The sequence below is a fragment of the Hemiscyllium ocellatum genome, chromosome 10 (assembly GCF_020745735.1).
Source record: "Hemiscyllium ocellatum isolate sHemOce1 chromosome 10, sHemOce1.pat.X.cur, whole genome shotgun sequence".
Classification (NCBI taxonomy): Eukaryota; Metazoa; Chordata; class Chondrichthyes; order Orectolobiformes; family Hemiscylliidae; genus Hemiscyllium; species Hemiscyllium ocellatum.
The window spans coordinates 1,528,915-1,547,274 of record NC_083410.1 but is presented as its reverse complement, the minus strand read 5'-3'; the positions used below and the strand labels follow the sequence as shown (position 1 = coordinate 1,547,274).

The 18,360-nt window shown below is 43.0% G+C and overlaps 1 protein-coding gene across 6 annotated transcripts in view; it reads left to right on the top strand.

The window, feature by feature from the left end:
* The window catches only part of LOC132819292 (protein EFR3 homolog B-like), a 178,537-nt gene that overhangs the window by 111,047 nt on the left and 49,130 nt on the right, over window positions 1–18,360 (top strand). For 3 of the 6 annotated variants that reach the window (XM_060830728.1, XM_060830722.1, XM_060830724.1), the window contains 2 exons: window positions 6,371–6,498; window positions 7,019–7,110. In XM_060830728.1, coding sequence (XP_060686711.1) covers window positions 6,371–6,498; window positions 7,019–7,110 — 220 coding nt within the window. Of the gene's footprint in view, window positions 1–6,370; window positions 6,499–7,018; window positions 7,115–8,118; window positions 8,129–18,360 lie in introns of all 6 variants that reach the window. The other 3 variants (XM_060830726.1, XM_060830723.1, XM_060830727.1) reach the window with 3 other exon arrangements.

The following is an 18,360-nucleotide window of genomic DNA, read 5'->3' as shown; positions in this document are numbered from 1 at the left end:
ACCCTAGGGAAAAGACCTTGGCCATTCACCTTTTTCTATGCCCCTCATGATTTTCTAAACCTCTGTAAGGTCACCCCTCAGATTCCTACACTCCAGGGAAGAAAGTCCCAACCTATCCAACCTCTCCTTGTAACTCACATCTTCTAGTCTCGGTAACCTCCTTGTAAATCCTTTTTACACCCTTCCCAGTTTAATAGCATCCTTCCGAAAGTCGGCAGTCAGAATTGTACGCAGTACTCCAAACGTGGCCTTACCAATGTCTTGTAGAGCCATAACCTGAAATATGAGCCATAACTCCTGTACTTAATGCTCTGCCCAATGAAGGCAAGCAGGTTTGTCTGCCTGTGACATCACTTTCAAGGAATTATGTACCTGAGCTCCTAGATCTCTCTGTTTGACAATACTCCTCAGGACTCTACCATTAACTGTGTAAGTCTTGCCTTGGCCTGTCTTCCCAAATGCAACACCTTGCATTTATCTGAAATAAACTAGTGGGGAGGATGCTTGAGTCTATTATCAAGGAAGAAATAGCAAGGGAACTCAATAAAAATTGCCCCGTTGAGCAGACGCAGCATGGGTTCATGAAGGGCAGGTCATGCTTAACAAATCTTCTGGAATTCAATGAAGAATTACGAGCTAGGTGGACAACGGTGTACCTAGATTTCTGCACAAGAGACTACTGCATAAGATAAGGATGCATGATGTTACAGGTAAAGTATTAACATGGATAGAGGATTGGTTGACTATCAGGAAGCAATGAGCAGGGATAGGTGAGTGTTATTTTGGTTGGCAGTCAGTGACTAGTAGCGTGTCTTGGGGATCGGTGTTGGGACTGCAATTATTCACAATTTATAAGGATGGGTTGGAGTTGGAGACCAAGTGTAGTGTGTCAAAGTTTGCAGATGACACTAAGATGAGTGGCAGAACAAAGTGTGCAGAGGATTGTGAAACTTTGTAGGGGAACATAGATACATTGAGTGAGTGGGCAAAGGTCTGGCAGATGGAACACAATGTTAATAAATGTGAAGTCAGACATTTTGGTCGGAGTAACAGTAAAAAAGGATTATTACATGAATGGTCAAAAGTTGCAGCGTGCTGCTGTGCAGAGGGACCTGGGTGTCCTTGTGCATGAATCACAGAGGGTTGGATTGCAGGGACAACAGGGAATTAGGAAGGCAAATAGAATTCTGTCCTTCATTGCTAAAGGGATTGAGTTTAAAAGCAGGGAGGTTAGGTTACAGCTGTACAAGGTGCTGGTGAGGCCACACCTGGAGGATTGTGTGCAGATTTGGTCTACTTATTTAAGAAAGGATTGTACTGTCACTGGAGGAGGTGCCGAGGAGGTTCACTAGGTTTGTTCCTGAGTTGAGGGGTTGGCTTATGTGGAGAGACTGAGTAGATTGAGATTATATTCACTAGAATTCAGAAGAATGAGAGGAGATTTTATAGAAACATATAACATTATGAAGGGAATTGATGAGATAGAAGTAGAGAGGATGCTTCCACTGGCAGTGAAACTAGGACAAGAGAGCATAGCCTCCAGATTTAGGACTGGATTAAGAAGGAACTTCTTCACACAGAGGATTGTGAATCTGTGGAACTCCTTGCCCAGTGAAGTGGTTGACGCTACTTCAGTAAAAGCTAAGATGGATATTTTTTGAACAATAAAGGAATTAAGAGAGCACGGGAAATGGATCTGAGTCCATGAAAAGAAATCAGCCATGATCTTATTGAGTGGTGGAGCAGGCTTGAAGGGCCAGATGGACTATTCCTGCTCCTAGTTCTTAGGTTCTTATGTTCTAAATGCCAGCTGTTATTCCTAGGCCCACTAATCCAATTATCAAAATCCCATTGCTTTCTCAGATCATCTTCTTCACTGTCCACTATACCATCAATTTTGGTGTCAACCAGAAACTTATTAACCATGCGTCCTATATTCTTATCCAAATCATTGATATAAATGATGAACAACAGTGGACCCAATGCCGATCCTTGTGGCACACCACTTGTTTCAAGCCTGTTAATAGAAAATAGAAAGAGAATTTGTCTGAACAACAACCCTTTACCACCTTCCTTTGTCTCCGAATGTTAACCTTATTTTGTATCCAATTGGAAGTTCTCCCTGGACCCCATTTGATTTAACCAAATTAACCAGGCTACCATGTGAAACCTTATTAAAGCCTTGCTAAAGTCCTTGTAGACAACATCTGCTCTGCCTTTATCAACCTTCTTGGTCACCACTTCAAAAAAACTTACTTACGCCTGTAAGACATGATTTCCCACACACAAAGCCACACTGACCATCACTAGTCAGTCCTTGCCTTTCCAAATGCATAGGTAAAAACAAGGACTGCAGATGCTGGAAACCAGCGTCAAGATGAGAGTGGTGCTAGAAAAGCACAGCAATTCAGGCAGCATCCGAGGAGCAGTAAAATCGACGTTTCGGGCAAAAGCCCTTCATCAGGAGTACAGGCAGAGTGCTGTCCTTACCAGGTGCATGTTGATCCTGTCTCTAGAATGTAGAAGAATGAGGGGGGATATTATAGAACATATAAAATTATGAACAGGATGGAGAAGTTAGAGGCAGGCAAATTGTTTCTGCTGGTGAGTGAGACAAGGACTAAGGGGCATGGCCTCATTTTAGGGCAAGTAGATTTAGGATAGAGATAAGGAGGAACTGCTTTTCTCAGAGAGTAGTATATCTTTGAGATTCGCTATCCAAGAAAGCAGCAGGAGATGGATTACTGGGCTAATGGTAGGCTACTTGGTAGTGTGGATGAGCAGAGGGATCTTGGTGTCCATGTACACAGATCTCTGAAAGTTGCCACCCAGGTAAATAGTGCTGTGAGGAAGGCATATGGTGTACTGGGCTTTATTGGCAGAGGAATTGAGTTCCGGAGTCCTGAGGTATTGTTGCAGTTGTATAAGATTCTGGTGCAGCCTCATCTGGAGTATTGTGTGCAGTTTTGGTCGCCATACTATAGGAAGGATGTGGAGGCATTGGAACGAGTGCAGAGGAGGTTTACCAGGATGTTGCCTGGAATGGTAGGAAAATCTTATGAGGAAAGGCTGAGGCACTTGGGGCTGTTCTCATTGGAGAAGAGAAGGTTTAGGGGAGATTTGATAGAGGTGTATAAGATGATTAGGGGTTTAGATAGGGTCGACACTGAGAACCTTTTACCGCTAATGGAGTCAGGTGTTACTAGGGGACACAGCTTTAAATTAAGGGGTGGTAGGTATAGGACAGATGTTAGGGGTAGATTCTTTACACAGCGGGTTGTGAGTTCATGGAATGCCCTGCCAGTAGCAGTGGTGAACTCTCCTTCTTTATGGTCATTTAAGCGGGCATTGGATAGGCATTTGGAAGTTATTGGGCTAGTGTAGGTTAGGTAGGATTCGGTCGGCGCAACATCGAGGGCCGAAGGGCCTGTACTGCGCTGTATCTTTCTATGTTCTATGTTCTAGGAACAGCTTCATCAAATATATTCAAAACACATTTGGATGGGTTTTTGCATTGGAATTAAAGGTTATGGGGATAATGCAGGTAGGAGGGGCTGAGACAATGGATAGATCAGCCATGATCTTAATGAATGATGGAGCAGGCTCAACGGGCCAAATGGCCTACCTCTGCTACTATTCCCATGAAAATTACCCCACTGATGTTAGGTTCACTGGTCTGTAGTTCCATGGCTTTCCTTGCAGCTTTTCTTAAATAATGGCACAACATTAGCCACCCTCCAGTCTTCTAGCACCTCACCTGCGGCTGTCGATGATAGAGACATCTCTGCCTAGCAGCCCGGTAATTTCTCCCCTAGCTTCCCACAATGTCCTGGGATGTACATGATCAGGTCTCGGGGATTATCTGCCTTTATATGTTCGAAGACCTCGGTTGCCCCTTTCCTGCAACCTGGACTCTTTTCACTACTTATTTCACTGAGTTCCCTCGCTTCCATGTATTTCTTCCTGGTAAATACTGATGTGAATATTTGGTTAGGATCTTTCATAGAACTTTTGATAGAACTCCTACAGTACATTGAGTCCACACCAACACTCCAAGAGCATCCTACCCAGATTCAACCCCGACCCACCCAGACCCAACCCCGACTCTATCACCCTAACCCCACATTTCCCCATGGCTAATCCACTTAGCCTGCACATCCTTGTACACTATGGGCAATTTAGTATGATCAATCCTCTTACCTGCACATTTTCGGATTGTGGGAGGGAACAGGAGCACAGGGAGAAACCCATGCAGACACGGGGAGAATGCACAAATCCAGACAGAGAGTTGCCAGAGGCTGGAATCAAACACAGATCCCTTGTACTGTGAGGCAGCAGCGCTCATCACTGAGCCACCATACTGTGGTCTTGATGTAAAGGGCTGTCACTTTGATCTCCCCTCTGCAATTCAGCTCTTTTGTCCATGTTTGACCCAAGGATGTAGTGAGGTCAGGAGCTGAGTGGCCCTGGCAGAACCCAAACTGGGTGACAGTGAGAAGGTTATTGCTGAGCAGGTGATGCTTGATAGCAGTGTTGATGATCCCTTCCATTGTGTTTTATGGCACTATAACTGCTAAGCAGGATAGAGGTTGAACAGATCTAGCACCCCAAGACTGGGTATCCATGAAGCACTGGGGTGATCAACAGTAGCAGAACTGAACTCCTCCACTTTACTAATGATTGAACATAGCTAATGGGTAATTATTGGCCAGGTTGGATTTACTCTGTTTTTTGTGCATGGTTGCCTGTCTGTTGGGGGCCAGTGTTGTAACTGTACTAGAACAGCTTGATTAGTTCTAGAACACAAGTCTTTGGTACCATTACTGCGATGTTGTCAGGGCCATTAGTCTTTGCACTATCCTTTTCCTGATGAAGGGTTTATGCTTGAAACATCAAATCTCCTGCTCCTTGGATGCTGCCTGACCTGCTGTGCTTTTCCAGCACCACACTCTCCTTACTATCCTGTGCCTCCAACCACTTCTTGGTATCATGTGAATCGAATTCGCTGAAAACTGGCATCTGTGATGGAGGCAAAATGGATCATTCACTTGTCAATTCTGGCTGAAGATTTCTAAGAGTGCTTTAGCCTTATCTTTTGCACTGATGTGTTGGGCTCTATCATCATTGAGGATGGTAATATTCATGGAAAATCCTCCTCCAGTGAATTATTTAATTGTCCACCACCATTCATGACTGGATGTGGCAGGATTGCAGGGCTTAAATCTGATCTATTGGTTGTGACTTCGCTTAGTTCTGACTAACACTTGCTGCTTATGTTGTTGGACATGCAAGTCGTCCTGTTGGCTTCTCCAGGTTGACATCTTATTTTCAGGTATGTCTGGTGCTGCTTCTGTCATGTACTCCTGCACTCTCCATTGAACCAGTGTCAAACTTCTAGCTGAATGCTGTTAGTCGAGTGGGGATCTTTCAGGCCTTTAGGTTGCACATTCTACTGAAGTATTGTTCTACTATTGTTGATTGCCCACAGCACACTGTGGATGCCCAGCCTTGAGTTGCTAGATCTGTTCAATGTCTATCCCATTTAGCAGTTATAGTGCCACACAACATGATAGAGGGTATTATCAAAGTGAAGACATGATTTCGTACCCACAAGGATTTTGCAGTGGTCACTCTTAATGACCACTGATAGATGCATTTGAAGCCAGCAGATTGGTAAGAATGAGGTCAAGCAGCATCCGAGGAGCAGGAAAATCGACATTTTCCTGCTCCTCGGATGCTGCCTGAACTGCTGTGCTTTTCCAGCATCACTCTAATCCAGAATCTGGTTTCCATCATCTGCAGTCATTGTTTTTACCAAGAATGAGGTCAAGCATATGTTTTCGTTTTGTTGGCTCCCTCACAACCTGCTGCAGACCCAGCCTAACAGCTATGTCCTTTAGGACTCAACCTGCTCAGTCAGGAGTACTCCTGCCAACCAGTCTTGGGAACATTGAAATTCCCCACCCAGAATACATTTTGTACCCTTGCCACCTTCAGTGCTTCCTCCAAGTGTTATTCAACATAGGGAAGTACTGATTCATTAGCTGAGGGACGATGGCATGTGGTAATCAGCTAAAAGGATCAAGGCTTATGGGACAGGAGGGTAGAATTAGGGTATTGAGCTCAATGGTCATATTGAATGGTGGAGCAGGCTCGAGGGGTTGAATGGCCTACTCCTGCTCCTATCTTTTATGTTTCTCTTTGCTATGAACTTAAGCTCCTCGACTGCCATAATAGATGTCGATTCACGTCTGCAGATCATTAGTTTATTCCTCAAGAATGTTAGTCTGGAGTAGCAACTTCCCACCATTTCCTCCTGGGTCCTTGCACATCCTTGCTGCTGACCATCTTGTGTTTCTCTTTTCCACAGCATACCCAATTCTATGGACAGATTAGAGAAGGATTTGCAGTTCCTGCAGAGTAAGATCAGTGAAGTTCTGGCAGGCAGCGGCTACAGCTCTGATAGATTGGGAATACCCTATATTCCACAATTCACAGGTATGGGACTGTAACAAATTTTTACTTTCTCCTGCATCAACTAACTGCCAGACAATACTTGGGAAATTGGCTCCTCAACCTGACAGGATTCCCAGCTGTTATCCTGTAGCATGAATATCATTGAGTGAAAGGTAAGTCCAAGAGTTACTAACCTAGGGTGGCTATGCTGATACAGGTCTGAGATACTTGGAGTAAGAAATTTGATACTTAGAAACAACTTGTGATATTCACACAGGCTTAGAGAAAGAAAGGAAATGTTTCTGTGCTTCCCTTGGCACTTAATCAGAACTAGATCATGACAGTGATGGAATACATGTAGCTAAGATTTGCGAAGATCCCGTTCAATTGTCCTATGCTACCTCGTCATTGTGTCTCAGAGATGTAGTTGGGGAAGGGGGATGTAGGATACAAACTAGCCAGAGGGAGTAAGCTCTTTTTTCACAGACAGTTATTTCTTTGAGCTACCTTTCAAAATGAATCCTTTTGAAAAACCTAATGTGTTGTGCATGCTGCCTCACAGAAGAGGACCGTTTATCAAAGCGAAAGAGCATTGGAGAGACTATCTCACTACAAGTGGAAGTGGAGTCACGCAACAGTCCAGAAAAAGAGGAGGTAAGTCCCTTCTTATATGAAGACGTAATGATAAATTTGTATTAAATACTGCAAGATATTAATTATAGTATTAGATTCCTATAGCAAGGAGACAGGCCCTTTGGCCCAAACTGGTTTATGCCGATCAAAATGTCCTTCAAAGCTAAGCCCGTTTCCCTGCACTTGGCCCATATCCTTCGAAACCTTTCCTATCCCTGTATTTGCCCAAATTCCTTTAAATGTTGTTAATATATCCACATCAACCACATCCACTGGCAGCTCATTCCATATGCATACCACCTCTTGTAAAAATGTTGCTCCTCAGATTCGCTTTTCCTCTTAATTTTCTATAAGATCTCCCCTCAGTCTCCTATGCTCTAAAAAAAAGTCCTAGCTTGTCTAACCTTTCCCTATAACTCAGACCTTGTAAATGTATTCTATACTCTTTCCAGTTTAATAACATCCTTCCCATAGTAAGGTGAGAAATTGAGGACTGCAGATGCTGGAGATCAGAGTCAAGGGTATGCTGCTGGAAAAGCACAGCAGGTCAGGCAGCACATATCTGATGAAGGACTTATGCCCGAAACATTGATTCTTCAGTTCCTGGAGTAAGGTGACCAAAACTGAGCACAATACTCCAAGTGCAGCCTCACCAATGTTGTGTACAACTGCAACGTAACTTTCCAACTTCTACACTCAGTGCCCTGACTGATGAAGGCCAGTGTACTAAAAGCCTTCTTCATTGCCATATCTACCTTTGACTCTGCTTTCAGAGAACCATGTGCTTGAACTCTCAGTTCCACTACGCTCCTTAAGGCCCTACCATTCACCATGAAACTGAAACCTTGATTTGACTTTCCAAAATGCAAGACCTCAGTCCTATCTATATTAAAGTCCATTTGCCATTTCTCCACCCATTTCCCCTGCTGTAATTTTTGATAACTTTCCACATTGACCATGATATCTCCTATTTTAGTGTCATCTGCAAACTGACTGGTCATGCCTTGTACATTTTCGTCCAAATCATAGATAACAAACAGTAGTGGGCCCAGCATCTACCCCTGAGGAACTCCCCTAGTCACAGGCCTCCAGGCAACAAGAATCTTTCCACCACTACCTTCTGCTTCTTACCAGCAAGCCAATTGTATATCCAGTTTGCCAGCTTGCCCTGGATTCCATGCAATTTAACCTTCCAGAGCACCTACCGGGCGGCACGGTGGCACAGTGGTTAGCACTGCTGCCTCACAGCGCCTGTAGACCCGGGTTCAATTCCCGACTCAGGCGACTGACTGTGTGGAGTTTGCACGTTCTCCCCGTGTCTGCGTGGGTTTCCTCCGGGTGCTCCGGTTTCCTCCCACAGTCCAAAGATGTGCGGGTCAGGTGAATTGGCCAAGCTAAATTGCCCGTAGTGTTAGGTAAGGGGTAAATGTAGGGGTATGGGTGGGTTGCGCTTCGGCGGGTCGGTGTGGACTTGTTGGGCCGGAGGGCCTGTTTCCACACTGTAAGTCTAATCTAATCTACCATGTGGAACCTTATCAAAGGCCTTACTGAAATTCATATAGACTATGCCTGCCGCCCTACACTTGTCAACCTTCCTGGTCACTTCATCAAAGAACTCGAACAAAATGTGTGAGGCATGATCTCCCACGCACAAAGCCATGCTGACTATTCCCAGTCAAACCCTGTCCTTCCAAATGTATGTATAGCTTATCTCTCAGAATCTTGTCAAATAATTTATCCACAGAAATTAAGCTTACTGGTCTGTAGTTCCCAGATTTTTCTTTGCAGCTCTTCTTGAATAAGAACACAACATTCGCTATCCTACTGTCTTCCAGGACCTCACCCTTGGCTGACAGTGTTCAACAGGAAATGCTAGCGCCCCCGCAATTTCTTTTCTAGCCTCTTGCAGTTTTCTTGGATATATCTGGTCAGAACCAGGAGATTTATCCATCCTCATATATTCTAATACATCCAACACCTCCTTTACTGAGATATGTACTGTCCTCAAGATATGACCACTAACTTCCCCAAGTTCCCAAGTCTTCATGACTTTCTCCACAGTAATTACAGAGGTGAAATATTCATTCACTTTGGTTCTTGAGGGGTCTCTTTGGTTATTCTTTTTCTTTTAATCTATTTAAAGAACCTCTTTGGATTCACCCTAAACTTCTCAGCCGAGACTATCTCATGCCCCCTTTTCGCCTCCCGATTTATTTTTTCAGTAAACTCCTGTTTCCCCTGTACACCTCAGCTGCCTGTACCTGAGCCATCCCTCCTTTTTTCCTGTCAAAGCCACAATATTTCTTGTCATACAGGGTTCCCTGTTCCTGTCAACCTTGCCTTTCAATCTCACAGGAACATATAGACCTTGAACTTTAGCTATCTCAGTTGGAGTGGCACATTTTTGAATTCTCATATCTAATAGAAAGCCATTAGAATCACAGGCAGTGTACAACATAAAGTCATTAAGATGTTGCAAACAGAGCTTCCAGCCTAGTTAGCCTCACATCAATCATCTGGCATATGCTGAAATCTATTATCAAGGAAGTCCTAACAGTATGTTAGAAAATAGTCTAGCAGGACTAGACTATTCTTTCCTACTACTCCTCTTCATCACATTCAATCTGATTGTGGCACTTTTCTGCTGGTCCCCTTAACCCATGACATCGTTGTAAACCAAGTGCACCTCTAACTCAGCCTTGACTGAGACTCTGCTGCTCTCTGGGGAGTGGAATTTAAAAGATTAATAACCTTTGCATCTCTGTCTTAAAAGAGAGACTGCTAATTTTAAACTGTTCTCCCTAGTTCTAGATTACCCACAATGAAAACTTCTAGTATTGATCCTGTTATATTCCTTCAGGTTCTTATATGTTTCAATAAAATGAACTCTCATTCTTCTAAAGTATGATGGAAATATACCCAGCCTGCTTAATCTTTCCTTGTCTGACAATTCCTTCATCCTAGAATCCTTCTCTGATCTGCTTCCAGTGCAAGTATACTCTATTCCCCTACAGTACAGGGCAAACATTCTGCTTGCCTTTCTGATTTCCAACCTGAAAATGGCTTAGTATCCTGACTTCTAAAAAATATGGAAAATAGAAGCAAGAATAAGCCGTTTGGATATACGAGCCTGTTCCACCATTCAATATGACCATGACATCCAGCTCAGTACCCTGTTCCCTTTTTTCCCCATACCTTTTGATCTCTTCAGACCTAAGAACTATATCTTAATACTTATTGAGAACGTCAATGTTTTGGCCTCAACTGCTTTCTGTGGCATAGATATTCTACAGACTCACAAGTCTCTAGGTGAAAAAAAACTTCTCCTCATCTCAGTTCTAAATGACTTACCCTGTGTCCTGAAACTGCGACCCCTGGTTCTAGACTCGCTATTCATCATGATCAACCTTCTTGTGTTCACCCTGTCTAGTCCTTTTAGAAATTTATAAATTCCAATGAGATCACCTTTTAGAATTGTATAGGTTTCTATGTGATCACCTCCAGTGAATATTGTCCTAAACAATCTCTTCCTAAGTCTGTTCTGCCATCCCAAGAATCAGTCTGATAAACTTCTGTTGAAGTCGCTCCCATAACCAGAACATGTTCCCTCAGATAAGGAGACCAAAACTACACACAATACTCAAGATGTGGTCTCACATAGGTCCTGCACAATTGCAGCAAGGCATCCCTGCCCCTTACTCAAAGACTCTTATTCTGATGGCCGACATCCCACATCATTTGTCTTTTTTCATTGTCTGGCACACCTTCACACTTTCTTTCAGACAAAGTAGCATGGTTTTATGAAATGGAAACCATGTTTGACAGATGTATTTGATTTTTAAAGTTGTTATGGACCAGGCCAGACCATTCAAAACATTCTTAAGCAGACAGCCCCAGACTGTAACTTTGCAATTTGTTTCAGTAAGTGTACAGTGAAAATTACCCGGAGTAAGATAGCTAGATTGACTACGAGATTTTAAATCAGACAAAAATTTATTCACAAAATTATATTATGAAACACAAAGAACAGAATAAAGAACCTTTACAGAACTCAGCCTATCCGACGAGACTTAATTGTGCTGTTCCAAATACACACAACAGTCCCAATAGGCAAACCCCCTTTAAAAACCAGGATAAATGGGACACATGCTTACAGGTTGAAGTTGAAGGGCAGAAAAAGAGTGAGTGAGAGTTTCCACACAGCTCCCTGTTGAACTTCCCAGTTCACGACTGAACTATAACTGCTCAGCTCAGCTCGCTCGAGAGCTGACCCCTTCCCTTTCATTATACAGGTCACTTCTAAAACGTGACCACTCTGACATAAAGTCTCATCTGTTTACGTATGAACAAAAGGCCTCTCAAAATCTTGTCATCTCTGTACCAAACCAGACTGATCGGAGCCCGGCCGGGTTTATTGCCCCTCTGAAAAAAAAACCAAGGACAGAGTATTTTTGAGCCAAGCAACATCTTTGTGACAAAGTAATTAGTAAAAGAGCTAAAGGGTACCAGTAAGTGTAATATACTCAGATTTCCACCAAATGTTCAATAAAATGCCTCACAAAAAGTTATTATGCAAAGTGACAGCTCATGAAGTTAAGGGGTGATATGATGGCATGTTTATAAAATTAATTAATGGACATATTATCGAGAGGAAGAATAACTGGGTCATTTTCATTTTGGTAGGCCATAACAAGTTGGATAGTGCAATGATCAGCTCTGGGGCCACGGTGATTTACCATTTATATTCATGAATGAAAGAAACAAAATAATGTATTTAAGTTTGCTGACAAAGTTAGGTGGCAAGATAAGCTGTGATAACAACAGAGGCTAAAAATAAATATACTGGAATGGACAGATTATGCAAGTGGGCAACAAGGTGGTAGGTTGAGAGTAAGGTGGGAGGTTTGAGGTAATTCGTTTTAGTTGTAAATATAGAAGACCAAAATATCTGGGTGTATTTGCACAAGGGACCCAGAGCCAAACAAGTACAGCAACAAATTAGGAAAACAAGTGCCATGTTGGCATTTGTTGCAAGTTTATTGGTGTGTAAGAGTAAAGATGGCTTGGCACAATTGTACAAAGCATTGGTGAGACTATACATCAAGCACCCTATACAGTTTTGTTCTTTTATTTAAAGAAGAATTTACTTGCAGTAGCAGTGGCATAGTTGCCCTATGATGGGAGGCTGCGTAAATTGGATCAATATTTTCTGGAGTTCAGAGGAATGAGAGGTGATCTTATTGAAACATACATAATTCTGAAGACGTTTGGTATGGTAGACACTGAGAGGTTATTTCTGCTGGCAAGGGAATCTAGGACACGGAGGTGAAGCTTTTCTGTTCATTAAACCAAACACCCAGAAAGCTCATCTCGCTTGGTAATCTGTTAAAATGAGTGACAGAGAACTCCCAAATTCCACTATTTAAAGAAAATAACATCAATCTATTTCTAACTTTAAAAGTGCACATTAAGCAACGAATATTCACAAATCTAAGCCCCCCCTTCTTTTCTCTTAACTGCTTACTATCTGCCTCCAGATCTATAAAAATAATGCTGTTCCAATTAATAATAATAATCAATTCCGATAAGACAATTAATAAATTTACATCAACTTACTTTCCAAACCACATAGTCTATGTCTTCTTCTGTGTTTTCACTCTTCCAGTTGCTGACCTCCCTTGGTCCCCTTCTTTCTTTTTACTGTCAGTGTATTTCGCATGAAAGGTACCTTTGATAGAATGTTTTCTAGTTTGTTTGAGAGCAAGATATTAGACGGGCAGTTAGCTCTCCAGGAGTTTTTCTCTCTCTACAGCAGTTACTCTCTGACCAATTTTCAAAATGTCTACAGAGACTGATTACTAAACTTAGTGATCTCGGACTAAGCCACACTCTCTGCAACTGGATCCGCAGTTTCCTGACCCACAGGCCACAATCAGTGAAGATTGGGGACAATATTTCATCCTCACTAACACTCAACACTGGAGCCCCCCCCCCAGGGGTGCGTACTCAGCCCCCTCCTGTTCACCCATGACTGCATCACCAAATACCAGACTAATGCCATTTACAAGTTCGCTGATGACACCACCATATTCGGTCGAATCTCAAATGGCGACAAAACAGACTACAGACGGGAGGTAGGAGGTAGAACTGGAAAAATGGTGCACTGAGAACAACCGAGCTCTCAATGCCAGCAAAACCAAGGACCTCATTATTGACTTTTGGCGGATGTCACTCAAGCTCCCCTACACATTAACATCACAGAGGCGGAATGAGTGGAGAGGGTCAAGCTCCTAGGAGTGGTCATCCACAACAAGCTTTCTTGGACTCTTCGTGTGGATGCACTAGTTACAAAGGCCCAGCAATGTCTCTTTTTCCTCAGGCAGTGAGGAAATTTGGCATGACGGTGAAAACCCTTGCCAACTTTTATAAGTGCACCATGGAGAGTATTCTGTCTGGATGTATCACTACCTGGTATGGTAACTGTATCATTCAAGATTGGAGACGGTTACAGAGAGTGGTGAACTCAGCCCGGACAATCACAAAGGCCAACCTCCCATCTATAGAATCCATCTCCCAGGCCCGCTGTCAGGGAAAGGCCACCAGCATTCTCAAAGATCCATCCCACCCTGGCAATGCTATAGAAACCTGAACACACACACACCAGCCGGTTTCAAAACAGTTTCTACCTTATAGTAGTTAGAATACTGAATGGACTCACAAACTCTTAACATTTTCCTGTACCTTGTTTTGGTTTTTGTTGCTGTTTACCTATTATTTACCTTTCTATGCTACTTAACTCAGTGATTTGCCTGTATTGCCCGCAAGACAAAGCTTTTCACTGTGCCTCAGTACACATGACAATAAATTCAATTCAATTCAATTCTTATTCCCCTCCTACATTGGATCATCTCATTGGTTTGATATTGGCAAAGCAATACTTTTGCACGCAATTGGGTTTTAGTATCCCAGGGCATAATGTACACTGATTGGTTAAATTCAAGTTGTTGTCAAAACAGCAACTAAAACTCAGGTATCAATTTCACAGGCAAATGTAACACATTTGTAAGAATGAGGTGTCAACCTGGTGAAGCTATCAAACAGGATTACATGTATGCCAAGCGGCATGAACAGCAAATGTAAGTGATCCTACAACCAATGGATCAAATCTAAGTTCTGCAGCCCTTCCACATCCAGTCATGAATTGTGGTGGACAATTAAACAACTCACTGGAGGAGGAGGCTCCACAAATATCCCCATCCTCAGTGATGAAGAAGCCCAGCACATCAGGGCAAAAGATAAGGCTGATGCATTCGCAACAATCTTCAGTCAGAAGTGCCAAGTGGATAATCCATCTTGGGCCCCTCCAGTGGTCCCCAGCATCACAGATACCAGGCTCCAGCCAATTCAATAATTCAATTCACTCCACGTGATCTCAAGAAACAGCTGGAGGCACTGGATACTGCAAAAGCAATGGGCTCTGATAGAAATCCGTCAATAATACTGAAGACGTGTGCTCCAGAACGTACCGCTCCCCTAGCCAAGCTACAGTACAGTTACAGCACTGGCATCTACCCGACAATGTGGAAAATTGCCCAGGTATGTCCTGTACACAAAAAGCAGGACAAATCCAAATTGACCAATTACTGCCCAATCAATTCACTCTCCATCATCAGTAAAGTGATGGAAGAAGTCATCAACAGTGCTATCAAGCAGGTCCTGCTCAGCAATAACCTGTTCAGTGGCGCCCAGTTTGAGTTTGACCAGGGTCACTCTGCTCCTGACCTCATTACAGCCTTGGGTCAAACATGGGCAAAATAGCTGAATTCCAGAGGGGAGAGGGACAGCCCTTGACATCAGGCTGCATCTGACCAAGTGTGGCGTCAAGGAACCTTGGCAAAACCCTGGCAATGGGCATCGGGGCAAACACTCCACTGGTTTGAGTCATGCCTGCCATAAAGGAAGATGGTTGTGGTTGTGGAGGGTCAGTCATTTCTAGGACATCTCTGCAGGATGCAGTAGTCTCCCAGGGTGGTGTCCCAGTCCCAACCATCTTCAGCTGCTTCATCAATGGCCTTCCCTCTGTCATAAGGTCAGAGGTGGGAATGTTTACTGATGATTACAAAGTGTTCAGCACCATTTGCAACTTCTCAGATACTGAAGCAATCCATGCTCAATTACAACAAGATTTGGACAATATCCAGGCTTGGGCCAACAAATGGTAAGTAACATTCGTGCCACACAAATGCCAGGCAATGACCATCACCAATTAGAACCACTCTAACCACTGTCCCTTGACAGTGGTATTACCATCACTGAATCCCTCACTGTCAACATTCTTGGGGCTACCTTTGACCAGAAACTCAACTGGACTCACCACATAACACAGTGGCTACAAGAGCAGGTCAGAGACTTGGGATACTGCGGTGAGTTAATCACCTTTTGACCACCCCAAAGTCTATCCACCAGCTACAAGGCACAAGTCAGGAGTGTGATGGAATAGTCCCCAATTGCCTGGATGGGTGCAGCTCCAACAACACTCAAGAATCTTGATACCATCCAGGACAAAGCAACCCACTTGATTGGCATACATCTGCAAACATTCAATCCCTCCACCACCAGTACTCAGCAGCAATTGAGGCACTGCAGCAATTTATCAAAGATCCTTAGACAGTGCCTTCCAAACCCATGACCACTTCCACCTAGAAGGACAAGGGCAGCAAGTATTTGGGAACACCACCCCCTTCAAGTTCCCTTCCAAGCCACTCACCATCCTGACTTGGAAATATACTGCCGTTCCTTCACAGTCGTTGGGTCAAACACCTGGAATTCCCTCCCTACCAATATTGTGGGTTAAGCCACAGCAAGTGGACTGCAGTGATTCAAGAAGGCAGCTTTACCACTACCATCTCAAAAGGCAAATAGGGACAGGCCGTCAATGCTGGCCAACCAGTGACACCCAAGTCCCACAAATCGATTTTTAAAAAAGTTTTCAGTTTTTCAGTACACACTGGGACTGCCATTTTAGTTATATCCACAGATGGTTATGATGGCTCAGTTCAGAACAGCTTTCGCTCTCTCTCTCTTAAAGGTACAGTACACACCTTCAACATCACAAGAACAGTCTCAGGGTGAGGAATTATAGAGTCATAGAGTCATACATCACGGAAACACACCCTTCAGTCCAACCAGTTCATACCAACCATAATTCTAAACTAGTCTCGCCCCACCCTCCATATCCCTCCAAATGTTTCTTATTCATGTACTTATCTAAATATCTTTTAAACATTGTAACTGTACTTTCATCCATCGCTTCCTCTGGAAGTTCATTCTACACATGAACCACTCTCTGTGGAATCAAATTACCCCTCATGCCTTTTTTTAAATCTTTTGCTTCTCACCTTAAAAATATAGACCATAGTCTTGAAATCCCCCACCCTAGGAAAAAGATCCCTGCAATTCACCTTATCTAAAACGCTCATTATTTTATAATTCTCTCAACCTTCTACCATCCAGTGAAAAAGTCCTAGGCTATCGAGCCTCTTGTTATAACTCAAACCCTCCATTCCCAGCAACATCCTGGTAAATCTCTTCTGAACTCTCTCCAGCTTAATATATCCTTCCTATAACAGGAAGACCAGAAGTGGATGCAATACAGCAGAGGAGGCCTCACCCACCCCCACATATCTCCCCAATTCCTAAATTCCAAGGTCTGAGTAATGAAGGCAAGCATGCTGAACAAACCTATCCTGTCTATATGGTTTGTAAACTTCAAAGAATTATATACTTGAACCCCTGGGTCTCTCTGGCTGCAACACTGCCCAGGGCCCTACTTTTAATTGTATAAGTCCTGCCTTTGTTTGTTTCACCAAAATGCAATACTTCACATTTATCCAAATTAAATTAAACTCCATCTATCACTTCTTAGCCCATGGCCCAATTTATCAAGAGCATTGCTGCCTCACAGTGCTAGGGACCTGGATTCAATTTCAACTTCAGGGGACTGTCTGTGTGGAGTTTGCACATTCTTCCCCATGTCTGCGTGGGTTTCTTCCGGGTGCTCTGGTTTCCTCCTACAGTCCAAAGATGTGCAGGAATTGGCCATATTAAATTGTCCATAGTGTTCAGGGAGATGAAGGTTAGGTGCATTTGTCAGGGGTGAATGAAGAATAATAGGGTAGCAGATTGGGTCTGGGTGGGTTACTGTTTGGAGGGTCAATGTGGACCCGTTGGGCCAAAGTGCCTGTTTCCACACTGTAGAGGTTCTCTGATCCTATGATAACCATCTTCACTATCACTATGCCACCAAACTTAGCGTTATCTTCCAATTTATTAATCATGCTTTCTATATTTTCATCTTAATCATTTCTATAAATGACAAACAAAAGTGGACTATGTGAAATACGCTGGTCACAGGCTTCCAGTCCTAGAAACACCCCTGCACCATCACTCTCTGTCTCCTTTAAGCTCACCCTGAATCCCATGTGATCTAACTTTACTAATTAGTCTACCATGTGGAACCTTGTCAAAGGCTTTATTAAACTCTAAGTAAACAATGTATCCTGCTCTGCCTTCATCAACCGTCTTGGTTACTTCTTCAAAAACCTCAATCAAGTTTGAGAGACATGTTTACCTTTGCACAAAACCATTCTGAATATCCCTGATCATTCCTTGCCTCTCCAAATACATATAAATGTTATCTTTCAGAATCATTTTCAACAACTTACCCAGCACCACAGTCAGACTCACAGGTCTTTGCTTCTCAGGCTTCTACTTAGATCCTTTCTTAAACAACGGTACAACATTAGTCATTCTCCAGACATTCAGCACCTCACCATATTTATAGATGATACAAATATTTCTGCAAGAAGAAATTTCCCACAATTTCCTTCCCAACTTTCCACAAAGGCCTGGGATACACTGGATCAGGTCATAAAGTCATACACCTGCACAGCATGGAAACAGACCCTTCGGTCCAATTCCTGGAGATTTAACCACCTTTATGTTTTCAAAAACCTCTGATACATCGTCTAATGTAATGTAAACTGTTTATAAAATATCAATATCTATTTCCCTGAATTATCTAGCCTCCATTTCTTTTCCTCCACAATAAAAACTGATGCAAAATATTAATTTAATATCTCTCACATCTCCCAAGATTCAACACAAAGACAACCTTCTTGATCTTTAAGGGACTTCTCTCTCTTTTGTTGCTCTCTTGCGCTTAATGTACTCTATTTGTAGAATCTCTTTGGATTATCCTTTGCCTTATTT